We start from the raw sequence: 21,429 nt of genomic DNA, 5'->3' as shown, positions 1-21,429 counted from the left end.
CTGGGAACACAAACCAAATTACCGGTGCAGAAAGAGCCAAAGGCGTGTGTTCCACGTAGGCATGATGCACATGCCAACACTCAAGTGTATACACTCACACACATGCCAGAAGACCTCAAACACAAGCATCTTGTCTGCTCCGAACAGCCTCTTTGTCTGTCTGTGCACACTCTCTAGGATATCAGCAGTATCGTAGTGTGTGACTTTAGACAGGATGGTGAGGGTTGTGCTCTGTCCCTCTGGTCTCTCTTATCTACTGGAGGCAATATATCAGGACATAAAGCTGTTAAATACAAAAAGACCCACTAGAGAGAGAAGTCAAATGAGTCTGTTCCTTGTTAAACGATCATGTCACATTTCTATTTGTGTATGACACAAACCAGGCACTGATCAGCCCCACCGTAATGGCAGCAGAGCTACTCCGGGCCACTGGCGGCAGAATGGAGCAATACATGAGGCAGATGTCAGAGATTCAAGTGTCCTGCTTCTCCTTCTCCTCCACAACCTCCACCTTCACCTCCTGAGTTCCACCAAACTGTGCAAGGTCTCTCAGGGCTTGTCAAATGTAATGTAATGTAATGTGCTTTATTTATACAGCCCTTTACAACAGTCCTTTCGGTGTACCAAAGTGCTTTACAAGAGAGAATAAATAAAAACAATTTAAAAAACAAAAATTAAAAATACATCAAAATCAAATAAGATAAAATAAGACTTTGGAAGGTATCGGAATGAATGGCGCTTTTCCACTACATGATACCTGCTCCCCTCCTCTGTCATGCACTCAATTTAAACTTTTTTAATTATGAGACATGACAGGAGGGACATCCATTTAGGGCTTTCCTTAAAATAAATGAAATTAGAGGTTGAGTCAGCAATTGTTGTCAAAATCACTTTTTGTCAAAACCAGTGAATATCTCCTCACGATCCACTACCTGTGAGTGCAAATAAAATCTGTTAATACACAGCCTATAAAAACGGGCATGTAAACAAAGGCTAGCGGATCGTGAGGAGATATTCACGGATTTTGATTAAAAGTGATTTTGACAACAAGCGTTCTCCAGAATCGCTGACTCAACTTTTAACACAAGTGATGATCATAAGTTGGTTGTCTTGTAGCTCTAACTGACATCATTTTCCCACTGTACAGAACATTTACTTTTTATGCTTAACCATTTGGTGCACATCAGGGGCTAAATTATGCCGTTTTAAGCTCCTGGCTAAATGCAGAACACCATTAAAGTTAATTAAACACATTATCAGTACTGAAGTGCAACAAAAACACTCAAAGTCATTAAGATAATATCACATTTGTAAGTCAGGCCGCTTCCGCTTGCCTGTTTGCACACGACTATGATATACTGTATGTTCTTTCATGCTCCCTCAGAGCACGTTCAGGTTCAGGCGTCCTCAGCTGTGGTGGAGTCCTTTAGCCAGGTACAGAAATCCCTTCAGATCCCCGAGAAAGAGTCTGTCCCAGAATGTGAGGCTGCACCCCATCACTGTCCAAGAGCCTGAAGCGCTCCTTTCATCTCCAGGCACCTTGAAATTTGAAGAAACGCCCTTTTGCGTTCCCCTAATATCTATTCACATTGCATTATAAACAACTGTGACTCCTTGAGGCTGTAACAGAGAAACTTGCAAGTTTATTTTAAATCTTTACCCACAGTTTGCATAGAAACTCCGGATGACAGACAGGAGGGAAGTAAAAGTTTGCTGCTCTGTATACTCTGTAACTTTGGGAGCTTGTCCCTCTGGGAGAAGGTACTGTTGATCCACTCTGATCAAAATCCTGACAAAGATCTCACAAGCACAGATATACTGCGATGGAACAAGAAGACGGTTGGTGCCTCTGCTGAATACTAGTGGCTACGCCTGTCCTGCATATACTGTTATTTTCTGAGCCTTAGTCACCTGTGTGATTAATAGATATAGAGCTTTGCAGGAGATTGCCTGTCACAATATGCAAACACTACAGAGTAGCGATAGCATAAGCGTTCATGGATTTACCTTAACATCACTTGTCTCAAAAGGAAAACAGGAAAAGGGCAATTGCTTTGATGTACATAAAACATATATGTGCACTGCTCCAGCACAATTTGATGTTATGTTTGCTAAAAACAATTGATAATGCAGGAAAGTTAGGAGCAACAGTGGTTCCTATCCAGCTAACTGTTCACGAGCAGATACCGTGCATTAATCTGATCTGTGTTTCACAGATGACGATCCAGGCCAAGGTGACGGATGCCATTACGTCTTTCTTTGAAAACATTATCAAACAGCTGCATATACTCAACAAGGTTTGCCACTATAAGCTCACAGTTAAGGCTCTCACTGACAGTTTGTGCCTTCGATAATTACCCCAATGCTGTGATAAAAAAAAATGGTACTTAAATAGGGTTTCTATCGATGTGATATATCTATAGGTCAAACCATTTTCATTCATTCAATTGTTGATTTACTAATAAGGACAACACCCATAAATCACATTTCTGTAAATATCTTACCCAGCTGGCTAATTTTCAACTGCAGTCCTTTAGCAACACTTTTGACATGACTTATAGTCAAAATGCATTGTTTGAAAGTGAATGTGACCATACCAGACTGCAGAGGGATACAACTCTGTATAACCCATCACCAAGCTGAGGGGGGCTCTGCCATGTCAATACTTTCGACTGAGACGTCACACCACATGCATTATGAGGAAAAAAGCCAGAAAGTAAAAAAAATAACTCTGATCCTTTTATCTGTGCCCACTCTGGAGTGGATTTAGGTAGTCTTACAGTATGAACCAAGCAAGACATTCATATTTATTTTACGTAACCTGTATTGACAAGTGCGTCACTTCCAACAAGCATGGAGAAGCAAGCTACACTGTAGGCAATCCCTCGTTACAGAAAGTGAGTCCAGCCACCTTATGTAATACCCTTTGTGTACCTTTCTTAGTCCTGGTAGTTATTTTGTGTTATTTTTGTATTTGCTTACTTTTTTATCACTCAAGGGCTCAGGTTAGAATGCTTTGTCTTTGTAGATCCAGTGTTGGACTTCGAAAAGGAACTCAAGTGTTCTTAGAACACCCCCATATCTTCTTTTATTGTTGATGTTGTGTTTGCAACATCCATAAATACATCCACATAACAGGATCTAAAGAGCTCCTCTGTGTACCACTGTTGCTGCAGGGGCACAGGTGGATGCTTTTGAACTGTCATCGCACATATGCGCACACAGTCGGACATAGCCTACCGTCAATATATTTACTGTATATACTACACACGGGAGCCTGGCATGAACCATTGTAAGTGCTTGTAAACACATTTTTTCCCTCTCCTTGTGCAGTTGTGCGGGGAAGAGAGACGAGAAGAAGAGGCCCCCTACAGAGGAACAGATGTTGAAGATCCTGTCTGGAGCTGACAAAAAGGACTATGAGAAGATCCATGGCGAGAACAGCTTCACCGACTTTAGAGGCATCCTCAAGAAGCTGAAGCAGCAAGAAGGTGGAGGTGGGCCTGTCACACAGAGAGCTTGTGTGCACTTACACCAGGATCACAGATGAGAAGAAAAGGTTTGGGATGTGACGTGAGGAACAGCTTAAAATAGGACAAACTGGAGAAGGAGGGGAAAAAAGGTTTAATGTCACACAGCACAACCATGGCAACAAGGGTTTGTCGCATAGCAACACTCAGGTTCAATTATTAGAAGAGGGGAAAATACTTTGCACAGGGTCGGCCTATTTGAAAATAGTTTTTTGATATTTTATTTGATATTCTTCCAGATGGTGCGAGCCAAAGCTGTCTTCGACACCATCCTCAAACTTAAGGATCCTAACATCAAGATGCATTGGTTTCAGGTAAAACTGATGTATTTGTCTGATGTGTGTTTGCATACACATATACATACACATTATACAGAGTGATTCTGTTACATTAAAAACACTTGTGCCTTTTCTTCCTTCATCGAGGCATTTTGTTAACAATTCAGGGTGCAGAGCATCTGCCGATCCAGCACTCCCTAAGAAAATGAGTGGAACAGATGGGAACCAAGCACATGCTGTGTCTTTCTAGGGTTAGCCTCACAGGCACCTACACTCTGCAGGTTGCAGACAAGAGGCTGTCAGGATGGGACTCAAGTCCTCCCTGCTGCTCATAACTCGGAGACAATGACATAATGGACTTTTTTACCTTCTCAGGGTCTTTCTTTTGTATCTCCATAGTGTAACACATAGGGAACATTTATGGGAGCACCTCAACCTCAATATGTGCCCCTTCATGTAGTATTATATAGTTCAACTTAATGAATAATGTCTAAGGTGTTTTGACTAGTCAGAGACCAATTAGTCTCTTTGGAATCATTTGTCTCATATTTTTCTGAACACCCACTTATCAAAGTGGCCAACACCATGTTTTAGTAGTTTGAAAATGCTGTTTTTTTTATTGTTGCATGGAATCCGTTTCGGTGGGGTGTTTATGGGATTTGGCCCATACACCTTTTATCAATAATTCATTGGAAAGCCCCTTTCTCTCCTATTTGTCTATCAGAGGAACCTCTGAAACTTGTCTGACGTCAAGCCCAAGAAGGTGACGAAGCATCAGACCGCCGTGTTTGAGCTCCATCTATCTAAGAAGACAGAAGCACCACTCGTCTGGAAGGTTTGTATGTGACTGCAAAAGACTAACTGAAGGTCTTAGATACACTTTCGAATAAGTTTATACTATTCCAGCTAGGATTGGGATTTATGAATTTCATCTCTTGGAACATTTCTAGGAGTTTTTGCATCTAGGTTATTCAGATGAAAAGAACACAAATGTACTGACAACATTCAGGGCAAACATAAACACCAGGGAAATACACATGACTGCAAAATAAAATGGGAAGGTTTTCCCAGAAGTGTTTGTATTTTGACAGGCAAACAGAAGGGAAGTAAAAAGAGATGAACAGTTTGACGTGTCCCTGTCTGAGGATGGTCTGACCTACACCTTGAAGATTAAGGATGTGAAAGTCTGCGACACTGGGGACTACACCATCAGCATCGCAGTCCTCACTGTCACTGTTCCACTTTTCATTGAACATAATGCAGTCCTTTATATGCTTCACCTTCATACAAACTTTTTATATACTTCGTAATGTTTTGTTTTCCCCAAAAGGGCTGTGTCTGCCAATTTTAGTGGAGCAAGCAGTTTCTAAAGACACAAACTTCCCCCTTCAGACTCAGTGGAGAAAAGCAGTTTCTGCATTTTTTTCCTTCTCCTGAGATTGAAGGCTTTGTTCCTTCACAGCTGTCCTACAAAACAAATCATATTCCCACTATCGTCCAAATGAAGACGAATGAGTAGATCCTCCCTCCTAACGCTGAGTTGAAAGTAATCCAACCAAATCCCTCCTCACAACAAGCTCATTTATTACGCCTTTGTCTAACGAGATGCTTACTTGCCCCAAGTGCAGGCCGGGGCATGTAAATGTCTTCACAAGGACATGTGGCTGTCCTCTGGGGTTGCAAGAACAGAAGCATAGCAATTTAAGTTGTGTTAATTACAGTTATTCATGAGTAGACTATCTGTCTTGTTCGTTAACTGGAATTTTATAACGAAGGTTTACTGTATGTGCTAGGACTGAATATAACAGACCTAATAAGTGGGCCTCTTCACATGATTTATGGATTTTAAATGTGATTAAACTTATTTATTTTGCATGTGTTTAATTTAAAAACTATAAAAAAAGTAAATGCTAAATAAACCTTAAAGTGACTCTGTTGCCTTTTTTTCTTGTTTGTTTTTTCCTTTCTACAAGGGATTCTCATCAAGTTCACGTGCCACTTAAAATAACGTGCGTGTGCAGGAGAGAGGCAAGGCCCCATCTGGACAACAACAAACAGGAATATGTCACTTCTGTCTATCAAACATTGGCCAACTTGTTTAAAGCAATAATGCGCAACTGTTTCACATGAAGGAATGTATGTGACGTTCAAGCCAACGCCAAACGACTTGACACTAAGTAAATTTAGCTTTCTGTATTTCTCAGAATGGCAGCGTTTACAAACTGGTGTCGCCCCCTGACACTGGCGCAGGAGCTCAAGATGCGCCCAAGAAATATTTCAGTTGATTCTACTGCTAAAAGAAAACCTGGATGTACATCAACGCAATCACCAAAGGCTTACCTCATGTAGATGCACCGACAGTGTTGTTGTAATTATTCAGAATTCTTCATGGGGACAGCAGAAGATTTATGCACTATAGCTTTAGGGTCATGAGAACATAGGAACATTACTGACTAAGGACACTTAATAACCTTTTTTTCTTTGTGCGTTGCCTGAGGTTAGATGTCCAGCTAATGACGGCAGAGAACAAGTTCTGGGCTACAGGAGGAAGAAGGAGAGTAATATGTGGTTACAGGTCAATAAGGAGCTGATCACGGGTCAGGTTGCTATAGATTTGACACAGTCGTTCACTTTTAACTGCATAACATGCTGTTATTTGCTGTGTTTACACATTTTTAGTACCGACATTTCAGAGAAAAATACAGTGTTTTGACATGCATCAAATCAAGTCACTACTCCACACTCATGTAACCCCTCTAGTTTAAAATGTAAACTGACTGTATTGACAGTAATTGCATTATTATTGTTTTCAGATACAAAGTTCATGGTGGATGATGTGGAGGACAAGTTTAGAGTCATCAGTGTAAACAGGTCTGGCACATGTGGTCCTAGAACCACTTTTAATTCGGTCCTGGCCAAAGACCCAATAAGTGAGTCCTGTACGGCATCCTTCCTGTTATTCTATTCTTTCCCTCACAGCAGCAATATTAACAATAAGGTCAGACACAAATAAATCCAGCATGACCCTGCCCTTCCAAGTTGTTTGCATGAAAGAAATCTTCTCAGATGAGATCACCATGAACATAAGCATGTATTACAGAACAGCTTGTGTCAGGAAGAACGCTGTGCTCACATTGTTGCATTTTATAACACTGTAACTTAGTTGTAACTTTATTACATTTATATTTTAGAATTTAACTCCTTATCCAAACTACCTAATCTATACAAATTCTGGCATTTCCTTTGTAGGAGCCCTTGGCCTTGTGGAGAACCTATGTGTGTCTGATTCCACAAACTCCTATATATCTCTGAGGTGGACCCTACCAGAGCAAGGAGACGAGCCCTCGGGCTACATACTAGAGTTTAGCCCTGCAGACGCTAAAGAGTGGAAAAAGTCCACCAAGATCCCCATCGCTGTCACTGCCTTTAATGTAGGAGTACTTCAGGAGAGGATGAAGTATCGCTTCCGTATCCAGGCTGCCAATTAAGGGGGTGTAGGGGAGCCCACTGCACTGTCTCAGGGTGTACTGGCCATGCCTCTTTTTTCTCTTTCTTTGTGATTCATTTAAACGTTTCTATTAAATGTTTTTTCTCCCCATTCAGGGTTACAGGTAAGTGAAGCAGGTTTACAGATCAGATTTTGGATACAGCCTTTTTTAATTATATAAATAAAAAAAGACTATGTATGTAAGCCTAAAAAGCTATTTTTTGCTATCTTTCAACTCTTTTTACTCGATTTCCCTGGCTCTGGAAATTTATTAAATGACCACTAGAGGTCAGACTCACTCCTATCATTGTGCAAGCAAATGATAGGAGTCTCCTTTCTGAAACAATTCTGTTGCAGATATCCGTAATTCACATAGTGGATATCCGCAACTGAGTTATAGATATCTGTAATAAGAAACCCCATAGACATGAATGGCAAAAATGATGTAATTTCTCCTAGGCGGAATGTCTTTGCGGATATCCGAAATGATAGTTGTGGATAGGAAGAATGTAGTTGCGGATATCCGAAATGTTCTTTTTGACTAGTCAAAACTGAATTACAGATATCTGCAACACATCCAGTCTAGCAAGTTTATGTTAAATCGGCTTGCCAAAGACGTCACTGGTACCTTCCGCATCCTCACTGCTTAACTGGGGCACAATATGGAGGAAGTACAGTAGACTGGAGTGAAAGCCTTGGTATTTGATCGAAAGTGAAGGTTGCTTTACTCAAAAAATAACTGAATGCTTGTGCTTTAAAGGATATATCCTGACGTTTTGCACGTTGCTTTCAAATGACTAAACCCAAGAGTTGCAGGGCAATATGCTATCAAAGTATTTTCCACTAGATAACTTTAATGGAGCTATATTGTACGGTAGGGAGAAAATTGACTTGGAGATTCTGTGTCATTTCATGGATTTTATTATTTCAGTGGAAGTATGCATCACCAAGAAACGCCATTTTTAGAAACCCCATTAGATGTGCCTCATTTTCATAGAAGACTAGTTCTTTGATGTAAGACCTTTGCTGCGAATCAATTAGATGCATTTGGAGGGAAGTGGCACAGCTTCTGCAGGAATACACTATGAGATGTGATGTGTGTTTGTTTAACAAATTTAGTAGTGATGAAAAAGTTTAATAATAAAGCATACCGAATGGGAAAAGAGAAGTGGAAGCATTTGTGGCAGTCTGGATGAGTTTCCGCAGGGTCAAAGCCTGTTGAAAGCCTATTTTTCCACCTCGGCCAGACAATAGAGTGGAGCAGTTACTAGAACAGAGCTCTCTGTTGTCCTCCAGTCCTTTCTGCCTTAATGGCACTTTAGCTGCTGAGGGTCAACAGCTTCTGTAGAAACACAAAACACTGAACGATTATAAATACCCAGCTGACATTTACAGTGTTTTGATTCTAGCACGCATCAAAACAGACAACAAAAAGACCAAAGGATGTATTGTTGCATTGCAGTTGCATTTATTTATCCAATAGATATTCACATTCATAGCAGTTTCACTACAGCAAATAAACTATGCCATCTCTACAGTCATGACAAAACTAAATCAATAAGTGAAAATCAAGGACGAGTATATCATAGAATAAAAATTAGAGATTTTTTTTTTTTTTAATTAGTCAAATGAAGCATTGTAACAGGCCTTCAATAAAAATTTATAAAACTGTTTAAAGTCATTTGTGGAAAACAAACCTAGCCTTTTTCCACAGTGACAGGCAAGAATAATATTTTGAGGTTTTCTGCAGATAAAAAGATACCAACACTTTAAAAAAAGGGTTATACATAAAAGTGTGTAACACATCAAGGGCAATTCATGCCTTTTAAGGAAAAATGCAGATTATCTCACGCGTCTTTGATTCACTTTCAAAACCATCAGCTTCCAAACAGTTCTCTCTTAAAGAAAAAGATAAAAGAAGCATTAGATTAAATGATACAGTACAGAAAAATCCTTCTATAGTGGATAGTTTTCACAAGAGATTGACTGGCCCTACTCTGGGTACATAAAGGTGCAGCACACAGCAGATTCATTCAAATATTAAATACGGAAGATGGCATTTTTTATCATTATTTAGTTTTTTACATATTTCTCATAGGCTCATACTGGTGTTGCAGGACTGTCAGTCTCAATCAAAAAACACCTGCTTTGTGGAGTGTGCACTTTTCCATCACTGTTGATTGGTGTTCACATTGCGGATTCCTCTCAACCTGCTTGCCATGCCTGTGTAAAGACAGACAAATGTTAGAGATTTGTCTCAAAATGTCACCCACTACGTGACAACCAGGCACAGCACATGAACAGCAAAGGTTTCGAAATCAAAGATTGCATAAACAACAGCAGGAAAGAAAGAGAGAGAAACTTTCATATACGAGAAAAGTGCCAAGAACTCATTCCACTGGCCCTTTCTACTACCACAGCGACTGGTTCCAGCTCATCTCTCAGGTCCCTTCTGTGCTAACGCACAAAGCACAGAACAACAGGGCTGTTGACAGGCCGAGGTAAAGTGATGCGCCTGCTGGCCTGCCATCTGTAGGGGGGACAGAATGGCAGCTAACGGGACAGATGGAAAGGGAGTCTTTCCCCATGTGTGTCACATTTCACCTCCTCACCTAATTCCAGCTATGGTATCGCTCAACAATAACCGACTTCCTGAGGGGAAGGCCAACAAGGGGGACCAATGTCACCCACAAGACAACAAAGGCAATATGATACCGTGGTGGAGGGCTTTAAATGCTAAAAAGTTCTACTCATTGAAATTAGTAATGTTTTTCTATAATGCTTTCGGCTTTGGTTATCTATTCCCCAAGTTAAGTAAAAATAGAAACGATTAAGGACAAACCGAGTGAATATTTTAAACTAAATCCTCATAATGACTGGTAACTTACTGACTAAAGTCATGTAGACTTTTCAATGTGTGGGTCGGCTGAGAAACAGGAAAGACAGGAGGAGACGAAAAAAAAAATTAAAACAAGGAACTAGACAGACAACTGACAAAGCAGAAATATGGTGCTGACGAGCAGGCTGACAGGGCAACATGAGATTGAGGAACTATCGGGCAAAGCAGCCAGCTGTCAGATATAGACGCTGTGGTTTGAGTGTCTTTCCTGGTCAAAATGACACTGTGTACATAATGAGTGTCGACACCATAATCTGGCTGCAGATCCCTCATGTGATGCATAAACATATTTTGATGGATGTGTGTGTGTTTATTTTTTTAATGTTATGTGTTATACAGACAGCACCAGGGGTCATTGAACGGCAGAAACAGCAACATGGATATGTTTATTTTCTATGCCCGTTTGTTTCATTAATTCATTTAAGGTGCATTTAGACCATTACTAAACAAAACCTGTCAATTTTCTATTTTTTTGTTAGTGATTATTACTTAAATGCAAATGTACATTTGTATTGGAATAAATTTTCCTTCCAGCATAAAAATTGTTAGTGGTATTTATCATAAAGCCACTGATACATACTTGTAATAGTAATAGGAAGGGGTATATTCAAGAGGGGGAATGTCCACCAATCATATGCTAATTAACCTCAAGAGTTGCAGGGTATGAAGAAACCTTTGCGAGAGTACATTAAAGTTATCCAGTACTGTGTCTTGTCCACATACACTACGATGGATTTTTCTGGCCTCGAGTTGGATCTGACTTGTCAGAGGTACACATAGATTTAGACATGCACTCAACGCTTAAACCCAAGGCAATAGACACGCTCACACATGCTTGAAACATGCATACATGAAGAGAGAGAGTAACAGTATACTTCTTCAATATTCAGTAAGACTTGTGAAAGACTAAATATCCAACAACCTGTCTGGGATTAGTTGCGGTGGATTATGCGGTATGAGTGTCACTGAGAGGGATTTATTGGGAATAACGGGATGATAGCTGTTTCCTCACATGACAAGCCAGTTCCCTCATATTTACCAGACACACACAAGATAAACAGAACGATTCCAGCCAGTTACTTAGCCCTATCTTTTCAGTGTTCATATTATGTTCCCACTTCCCAGGCCAAGGACAGCATGGGTTGGTGGACCTACACAACAGAAACAAGAGGCCCCGTGGACTTTTCCTAATAACTAAACCAGAAGGGGATGTAGGTGTTTGGTGTGTGAGAGCGTAACCCAAGGCAATACAGTGTAAAATGCCTGAAAGACACCAAAAAAAAATCAGCTGTGCGGTACAGCATGTTCTGCTGTGATTACAAGGTTTGCTGTGTTCTCTTTGTGACAACAGGCCAGTGTCAATACAATCGCAGCAGGAAGAACCAAACTTCCACAATCACCCTCACAAGTGTTCAATCACTAGAACTACGACACGCAGTGGTAGTTGCTGCAGTCAAGCAACTCTCCCTCCTCTACCTTTCCATCTCATATTCCTTGTGTCCGTCCCTGTCATTCTCTCTCCGTACATTAAAATGATCCAAGGACATCCTAATTCATTTATCCAGACAGGCTGGGTGTGGATATTTTGGGGAAGTCTGACAGCGGAGTGAACGAAGGCAGCTTGGTTGCAGTAAATGAAATAGGGGGGAATACATATCATCTAACTAGGTGGGATTAAAACTCCTGTCTTTCAGAATAGCATCCTTAAATCAGGGGAACACATAGCAAAAGAGAGTGAAGAGCCAAACACAGCCCCCCTAAAAAAAATCCCTTTTTTTAAAAAGGTCCCTGGCCACAAACAACAAAAACAAGATGTGAAATTGTGTTATTGGACCACATGAAGCAGATGTGCGGGGCCAGAGTCAGTGTGGTGACCGCGTGTGATGGGACTGTGTGGGAAAAGCGAGGTAAGAGTGTATATAGAACACACATAAATGCAGACACACACACACTCCTTGAAGGTCGCCACCCCAGTTACATGCTCCCCTTAAATTAAAACGTTAACAGTAACAAGTTCAGTAATATTATCTAGCCATATAGCAGGTTACTATTACTACACTTGTCTCAATGGTAACTAGGTCGATAGACATCCGTTCTAGGACAGGTAGGAATGTTGTCGGGAGAGGCTGAAGATAATACTACCCTATCTTTGTGGTAAGAAGCAGCTGAGGGGCTACCATACTAGTGGGCCTGTAGGATGATAGCCACATGGAGAATGTGCTGGACCAGTCGTCGCCAAGGTGGTCACAACAGTGTGGGAGAGCGCCACACTGAGGTGATAGCTTGATGGGTTGGGGATCTGGCAGTGAGATGTGTCTGTGTGTCACTCAGAAACCGGAGAAGGGGGAGTGGCTGCAACTTTTTGCTGCGGACATCGTGGTGGTGGCGGCGGCGCCTCATTTTATCTTCCTGGCCACCTCCTCCGCGTCCCGACACTCGACGGCCGACAGCGCTATCAGCATCTGGGCGGCGTAGTACGTGGCCATGATGACGGCGCGGGAATGGGGCACGGGGAAGCAGAACTTGTTGACGGCGATGGTGAGGTCGGAGACTATGAAGAGCATGGAGCCCAGGCAGGCCGACAGCTTGGTCCAGGTCCACAGGTCGCTGGTGAACCGCAGGCCCGCCATGGCCCTCCAGCCCATGAAGCCGATCAGGGCCACGTAGACGGCCACCAGGTAGGTGAAGGGGCCCCACAGGTAAGGGTACAGGAAGAGGTAGCTCACTGAGGACACGGCGCCGATCACAAGGCCGACTGACACATTAAGGGGCCTCATCCCGAAGGCGGACGAGTAGAGGATGTGCGTGATGGCAAACATCAGAAGACCTGTAGGGTGTTTACAGTATTATAAAATTAAAATGCAAATACACTCCTATGAAATAAGCATCCTATTGGTTCATCCAAGGTAAAATAATGCTTCATGACATGCAATAATCATGAATTAAAGTTTATCTTACATATTATTATCATACAGTCATTTTTTTTTATAATTCAATATTTGTAGCTTTGGTCAGTGTTTATATTGGTTATGATAGCTTTGTACTCACCAAAGTCAATTATGAGAACTGGGAATACTTGGACATTGCAACAAGTCACACCAAGTCTAACAGACCAATGGAAAACTACTTAAACAAGCCAACAGTTTTGTCAGATGCGCTACATTTTCTCTCTCTCTTCTGTTTAACTTTTTCTGCCGATGTGACAGCCTTCCAAGATATACAAGTATGCTGTTACCAAAAGCAATGATGAGCAATACCACAAAACTAAGACCCAAGTTGGGACCTATCCTTAAAGATCCACAAAAAAAAGAAGTTAGACTTGCTGATGAGACTATTGTAACAAAGTGTGTGCGGTTTCTCCTCACCGTGGCTGAAGTAGCCCTGCTCCTGCCAGATGAGAAAAGCGTCACCTAGAGCAGAGAAGATGAGGCCGGCTAAGATCTTGCGGGCACTGGGGTGAGCCTGTAGGAAGCTGAAGCCGTGTGCCAGTAAAAACACCCACAGGCAGAAGATGGGCAGACATTTGATCAGTGCGCTGAACCAGGATGGGCTGGAGGTGGGCAACCACAGAACAAAGTACACGCAGGTTGCCTTGAAGAATGGCACGAGCTTGGGGCCTTCACTCTTGACCTGAAAACACAGATATTCAATACATTTATATTTGTATCCGATTCTCAGCTGTTCGCACATGCATGTGAGGTGATTCTATTCAGAGGCCATACAATATGATACTATTGTCACTTAATAAAGGCTCAGAGGGTTTGAAATATATCACCGCTTTAGTCAGCAGTTGTGCTTTTGAGGTACAGTATCTCACATCTTTAAAGGTCACATGTTGTGTTCATTTTCAGGATCAAAATTGTACTGTGGGTTTCTAACAGAAACAGTTTTCATGGTGTAGTGTCGCAATCTTTTTTTATATTTCTCACAGTGACATTGCTGAATCTGCTCTTTTTGGCATCTATCTGAAACCCCGCCTTCTTAAAAGCCCTAAAATCTAACGATTTGAATGTATCTGCCAGTTACTTATTTGAATTTTTTCATATACATTGGGAGTCTCGAGCCACACAGGGGACAGATATTAATGTTGAAAAGGGTGCATTTTGCACAATAGGTGACCTTCAATTAGAAGAGGAAACATTAGCAGCAAACAAGTGTTTGGGGGTAGGACTGGAACAGAAGTCCAGCTTGCTTTGTGTGGTCAGCTAGTTGACATCACAGTGGCAGACATGCACGAGTTTTGTGGCTGGAGCGAAACTCAGCAGAAACAGCAATCAGAAGGGGAAATGCAAAAAGAGCTCCCACACTGCTCATTTGATTCCCTCTAACCTTTTGTAACCTTTTACCTTCTCCTCTGTATCCCATGTTCCCGGGAACTGTTTGTAGTTAAGTCTCAATTTCTTCCTTCCAACTGTGTTACTGGTCATACTTCCTTCTGTCCAAATAGATGAGGCCCAAACCAGGGGCAGCACAATACAAAAACAGGGCTAAGGTGACCACCCACATACGGTTCTAAGAATCCCTTATACCGCTGCTTCGAGGAAAATAAGGAGAAGAAAGGAGACGCTGACATGGTAGGGAGGGGAATTGAGTGAGGGAGGGTTCAGTCAAGCTGAGATCACTGGGGGAGAGATGAGGAGGATAGGAGTGAGAGGGCGGGACAAAGAAGGGGTCATAATGGTAACACAGGGAAAGGGTTGAAAAGAGTGAGCTGCTTTTTGATGTCCCAAATGACAGATTTTCCAGTGGTCATTTTGCAACCACACATCTCCACTAAAGAGTCAAAGTACAATGATGCAAAAATAAATCGGTCCTGTTTGCCATAATGGAAGAATAAGGGTGTAGGGCGAAAGAAAGGAAGCAGGAGGAAGCATGGGAAGTGAAGCTGTTAAGTGGAAGGGCACAGGGAGCCAGATGAGATTGCAAGCATTCATGATGACAGCTGGATTAAAGGGTGGAGAAGTAGGCAGAAGTGGGAAGGGGAGGGGGGAGACAGAGAGAGGAGGTGGCAGAAAATGAGGGGTCACTCAAGTTCATATGGGTTGTATCCTGGATGGAGAGGACGAGGAGGAGGAGGGGGGAGGACCGATTACACAACTGCTAAATAAAATAGCAGGCCAAATTACAGTACAGGAACAGACACAGTGTTAGTGTGACATGAGGCCATCCCTCCCTAGTCAGTTTATCAGATACGATGAACACAACAAAGAAGAATTTGACACACAAGTTTGCGTTATGGTCACCAGCATGTTCAGAGAAAAAAACAAAGCCTCTGTGACATCTTCTGTGAATTAAGCTCTAAATCCCAGAATCACAGAGTGACCAAAAACAGCATTATTAAAAAAACAGAAAGTGATGGCATTTCAGTCCGGTTCTAGCTCAGCCATACTCGCATGGCTCTCTGTATCATTAAAATCTGATGGTAGAGTATACAGAGCTCTAAAATGACTGAGGTCTGGCCAAAAATGCAGACAGACACCCTGTGGTTTAATGTGTTTTCATGTTTACTCCGCTGAGGCTTTGGGCACATTTAAGGCCCTGTTCTCACGGTAAAAACGTGACAGTTTTCCCGTTTTTGGTTTTAAAAAAAAAACCCGTTCAGACACAATTTATCTGACATCTTCACTCGTACACATGTTTTCAGAGGAAACGGGACGAAATCGCTGTAGTAAGCATGCCAGGCCAGCAGTGGGCGGTACAAGGTAGTAGTAGATAGCTTTTCCGGTACAATTTGATGCATAAAACTTTACTGTAACCGAAAATTAATGCCACTAACGTTCATAAAGCGGTTGGTGTAGGCTTGGGGTTACAAGTACTGTAAATTACAAGCTTTCTGTCCTCTTATTTCACCGCATTGAACTCGTGAAAACATAAGACATGCTGGTAGTGAAGGGGCTTTGTGAGCGGCTACTTTCCTGTTAGGCGTACTTCAAAATAAAAGTCAACTCACGTTTGTCCGGTGAAATGCTATTAATGTTTAGCCAGTGAAATGCTTTTACTGTGAAGCCGTAGCCTTAATGCTCTTTTTGTTGAACAGTAACTTAACCGCTGCGCGCTGAACTATGGATAGTGTTTTTTAATGTAGAGAGAGCCGTGTCCCTGTCATATAGAAGCTACACAAGTTTATTTTGCTAGAAAAAGCGGCAGAGCACAAATCTTTCCCCAGACAAAGTGGCGGGTGCATGGTATCAATAACTTACTAATAGACTACAGACTAAATTGGCGAATGTTATAGGCCTATTTAAGCCCTGCACGACACTCTCCGCTGATCACAGTGATTGTGCGGCGGAGACACCGTGCATGTTATGTTGTCTTCTAACTTTATAACTCGCGTGTAGGTATTTTGACAGCAAATGTTATAGACTATGCATACGTGAAGTGGAGCCGTGACGTCAGCGTTACCAGGGAAAATGGTTTCAGGGAAAACCGTTGTGTTTTCCAAAAAATCCTCCCTGGGAGGTGATCTCAAAAACTTGCGGTTTCATGCCTGCGTTTGCTGTTTTCATGTACATGATATAGTGCAACCGCAGGAATTTTTCCACGTATGCACCGTTTCGTGTTGCCGTGAGAACAGGGCCTAACTGTGTGCTCCCAAACTGTGGAATACCACTTCCATATACTGTACATCAATGATTTTAATTAAAGTAGGCCTCGCTGTTTGATAGCTGCCTGCAACCATGGCTTCTTTGTGACGCTGTGTGCGTGTCGTTTTCATTTTCACATTGATCTTACACAATGAAACCTAGGAAAGTTTCAGTCTTTTTTCTTGTAAGGTTGCTGGGGACTAAAATGGCAAGTAAGAGCCATAGAAAGTCTACCACCAACACAACATCTGTCCAGATCTGAAAAGGCTTAGGTAAGTTAAATAAGCTATCAGCTATAGCTAAACTGTGCTATGCTTTATCTCAACAAAAAAAATATGCTTTGCTTACATATCCATAGCATCAGTCACTTCCAGACTTTTTCCACAGGAAAAAAATCTAGGAGTATTATATAACTAATGCACTCCTCTTCTCTCCATTGTCTACTTTATGTGTGTGTGTGTGTGTGTGTGTGTGTGTGTGTGTGTGTGTGTGTGCTGTGTGTGTGCGCGCGCATGGTTACTCTAAGGCCAAACAGGTGCCAAGCAGAGGAGTCAACACTGGCAGCGCTCCCAGACTAGCCAATTGGGCACAGGGTAAAAGGAAAACCAACCTATTTCTGAACTGTCGGATGGCTCTGAGCATTATCATTGCACAATTCGAGCTCAACCATTATTACATTAAGCGCAGCTTAAGAATACTTGGCCTGTTATCTGAAGGCCAAGGCCCAAAGGATATTTAGGCTCAATGATCCATGATTGCAAACAGTCTGTGTAAGCTATTTGAAAGTTGAATACGGATTCCAGGGAGGAAGTCAGAGATTCCCATAACCTTTGGTCCCCTTCACGCTGCGTAGAAGCCATACTTTGCAGTTTCCCTTTCCATTGTTTTTTAGTGTAAACCTACAGTATGAACACAATTAGAAAGGGCTACTCAGTATGTGGGAATGACCTACTCCACAAATAGTACAAAAGCTAGTGTTTCAAATCTTCCTAAAATGGTTGGTTTCATCGTATTATTAGCTGGACTGAAATCTCGAGCGGTGTTAACTTTACAAATAGGCCATGACGTGCCTCAATGTAATATCATGATCAATGCATTAATGCTGGCTAAGACTTGAATCTAAATTATGCTTACCACTGCTGAATTTTAAGGGTCAAATCTCACGTTACTGCTGCTATTATGCAATATATGATGGTATTGTTCTCTAATACAAGTCCCTCTGTCTTACATTATGCATTGCATCTAATCGTTACATCATGAAGGCTTGAATGCCCTGTGGAGTTCATAAACTGGTTCTAAAGTGCATGTAATGGTTGTATTTATAAGGCTCAGCATAGTTCTCCTATTCAGTGCTGTATGCCTGAATGAGATTGTCAGTTATTTTCGGTACAGGATTGTCTCAGCTGACACCTCCTCCACTCACACTGATTGAGCCATAAGTTTGCCTGCAAGGACACTAAAGGGGACATTAGGGACGGCTGTGAGCCCTGTCTGCTGACAGTCAGCTGTCGCCAGAATAAAAGCGCAGAACGTGCAACGTCATTTGGGAGGCAAAACGAATGAATCACAGAGGTTTCATCTTGCCGTCTGAATGGTTGCATTGTTAATAAAGGCTGTTTGTAAAAGTGCTGATGTGACACAGACACTGACACCTCCCTCTGTCTCCTGCTGAAGAATAATAACGCTAATGATTAACTGTGTTTGCATGGTCTCTAACAAGCAATTGTCTTTTGTTTATCTTGCTTTGAGCAAACATGATGAAATGACTCCCTTTTCCACATGGGGCCTGGTGTCCAAACCCAAAGAAACAATGTACCCACCAAATTTAAAATCAATGTACCTTTTTGAGCTATTAAATGATGCAATGAGTGACAAATATGCATACATGTTAACTGATCTGCATGCTTTTGTAACTTGACAAACTGTCAATGGCTTATTTGAGTCCAAACTATAGTCTTGTAGCAGACCTCCAGGAAGGAGCAAACACCTGTGTTAAAACAGCCAGCCTGGATGAACATCCATTCAACAACTCTGGGCTGCCCAGTGCTGCAGCACATAGGGAACCAAAATGTGTGAGGTTTGCCCCAGTTTTGTTTTTGTTTTAGCTTTGTTTTGTTTCTTGTGTATTTATAGCTTATTTTCTTAATCATTGTGTCTTAGTTTAGTTTAGTTTGTCACTTATTCTGTTTTTTTTTCCGTATGTAAAAAACTGTAAAACCACTAAAATAAAAGTTTAAAAAAAAACACAAAAAAACAACAACTCTGGGCTAATAATGTGAGCTGAGCTGAGTGTAGGAAACATGAAACCCGTAAACATATAAAAGACCAGTAAACTCTTGTGTGCTCCGTTTGGCAAAGGGGAAATGTAACATAAGTATGGCCCTGGCAGGCACAGCTGGAATGCGAGTCAAATGGCATAGTTATTTCTACGTAGCATCATGCATCCAACCTTACAGCTGCTTTGACTCCAAGGATACATTTAAGTCAAATTAAATACAGCACACCATGTACACTAATACAAAGCAATACTATCCTTTATCTCTGCTGAACCCATGAATTCTTGTAATATAGCGTTTTTGCAGTAGTCGGACGCCTCCAAGATTGTGCCAAAATATCTAAAAAGCGAAGCTCCAACTGAATCCTATAGGCTACAGCAGACACCTGACAGCGGGTGCAAGGTCCACATTAGTTGAGGATAGCGTGTGCCGGTCTGAAGCAATTTTCTTTCCATTGTGGAGGATTCTACTTCATCTGTATGGGACATAAGTTGATTTATTCCCCTAAGAACAAAACAGTGTGTTCAGAAGATGATAAGGAATGTGTCAGAAATAAAAAGAAAGTCGTAATATAGCTGTGTTTTGAAAGATGTAATAAGAGTTGTAGCAACATTTAATGGGCTAATGATCCCTCATCACAAACAATGCATTTTACATAAGCAATGTGGGTGAACACACTTAACCCACACTTCCCTTTACAGAGGACTTCATAGAGAACAACAGGGGCAAACCCAAGGACCTGCACAGCATCTCATCACTAAGGCAACCAGTTTGTATGGCGAGCATTCCTCCACAAAGGCTCTTCTCACTGGAATTACACAGGCTGCACATAAGGGTTAAGACTATCCTACTCCAGGCCAAGTTACACCGCACCATCCTTCATGGCTCCATAGCATTTTTGTTGTTGTTGTTGTCAAAATAGCCAATTTCCTACAGTGACACTTCGGTCCATTATAGAGCCAATGGGTTGAGGCGGCTAAACGTTACAAATGATTAGGGTCTACAGGCACAGCTACAGCAACGAAGATGAAAGGAAAGGCAGCCACAGGAGAGCACTGCTCAGCGCATGCGTTACCGGAGGGCATAGGAAAGTAGAATATAAAAAAAAAGACAAAAAAGGTCGTCACGTAACAGGTTGACTTAGGAAATGTGTGGAAACGTCTCTCTCTGTAAAGAGGAGACCCGTGAACGCTGCCAAAAGAAATCGAGGAAGCGGCTACACGGAACATAAAAAGTTCCTGCTTGACTCTCCAATAAGTCGGCTAGCTATAGCCTACACGTTATAGAATAGCACAAATCATGGAATAAGACGCTGACAGCAGTGTAGGCCTCTACCTGTGTCCAAGTTCTGCCTCATCTGAACATTATCAATGTATCAAAATGACATTCTTAAGTGAATAAATAGGCCACATTCGGCCTATTACTTTGAAAACAACGTTTGACATGCTATTCTATGCGTAGGCTAATATCGCAAATAAACCATTAAACTCAGAATTAGCCACTCGAGGCATTAAAAAATGTAATGATAGAACCAGTTAGGATATAGCCTACTTCTTTTGTTCGGAAGTGTTATTGTCGTGCAGCTATTGCTACCAATAGCCTATGTGTCCTCTTAAATGTGTGAAAATATCAAAGCTGTTTTGAATCTGATACTCACTACTGTTACCGGAGACACCATTTCTCTCTCGGTGGCGTCTGTGTCGGCAAAAGAGAGATATAATATCACAAATCGCTGCGGTCCTCGTGTTATGTTGTACTGTATGAGGGATGACGACGCTGAAGTTGGCAGCTGATTCGCAGCAGCCGATTCGGCAGTTAAGGAAAAGTTAAGGGATTCTTAAGGAGCGGCGAAGTGACTGATTCTCCGTTGTTTAACCCCCTAAATCGCCGCAGTAAAGCCACATTAATTAGTCTAGATTATCTAAGAGAGTCTAACCATTCTTTAAAAACAGTTTACAATTGATGTAACCTTTATTAAGTTTGTTTAAAAGAAAGAGGGGAGATTTCACTGCTTTTTTTGCATCTGGACCACATTAGAACTGGTCCTGATTGAAAACCACTGCACCTAGACTCTTCAATTCTGGACTAGAATATCACAGAGAGGCTATACTTTGTAGGAAACATAGTTTCTGATTTGTGAAACTTTTATTCTATTTGTGAAAATGCAATAAAGATACATTTCAAGGTTTTTTTGGGGTCCAGACCGCATTAGAACTGGTCCTGATTAAAAACCACTGCACCTAGACTCTTCAAATCTGGACTAGAATATCACAGAGAGGCTATACATTATATAAAACATAGTTTCTGATTTGTGAATCTTTTTCTCTATTTGTGAAAATGCAAAGAATGCACATTTTGATGGTTTTTAGGGGTCT

The 21,429-nt window shown here is 41.6% G+C and overlaps 1 protein-coding gene and 1 pseudogene across 2 annotated transcripts; one reads left to right on the top strand and one right to left on the bottom strand.

The window, feature by feature from the left end:
* Positions 1 to 1,350: 1,350 nt before the first annotated feature.
* LOC307250555 (immunoglobulin superfamily member 22-like) lies at positions 1,351 to 7,368 on the top strand (annotated as a pseudogene). The gene is made up of 12 exons: positions 1,351 to 1,480; positions 1,667 to 1,839; positions 2,217 to 2,297; positions 3,177 to 3,184; positions 3,334 to 3,523; positions 3,770 to 3,844; positions 4,027 to 4,123; positions 4,533 to 4,651; positions 4,908 to 5,070; positions 6,306 to 6,405; positions 6,622 to 6,738; positions 7,058 to 7,368. The product of its transcript is annotated as an immunoglobulin superfamily member 22-like (transcript).
* Positions 7,369 to 8,767: 1,399 nt separating this feature from the next.
* Positions 8,768 to 20,820, bottom strand: tmem86a (transmembrane protein 86A). The gene is made up of 3 exons (XM_080028651.1): positions 20,712 to 20,820; positions 13,560 to 13,824; positions 8,768 to 13,021 (listed from the first exon to the last, which is right to left on the bottom strand). Exons 1-3 carry the CDS (start codon positions 20,730 to 20,732, stop codon positions 12,591 to 12,593), a joined length of 717 nt encoding a protein of 238 aa, XP_079884777.1. The 5' UTR covers positions 20,733 to 20,820; the 3' UTR covers positions 8,768 to 12,590.
* Between the last annotated feature and the right edge of the window lie 609 nt (positions 20,821 to 21,429).

Source organism: Ammodytes marinus (genome assembly GCF_949987685.1).
Source record: "Ammodytes marinus genome assembly, chromosome: 5".
NCBI classification, from domain to species: domain Eukaryota; kingdom Metazoa; phylum Chordata; class Actinopteri; order Uranoscopiformes; family Ammodytidae; genus Ammodytes; species Ammodytes marinus.
This window is presented reverse-complemented; position numbering and strand designations above follow the sequence as displayed.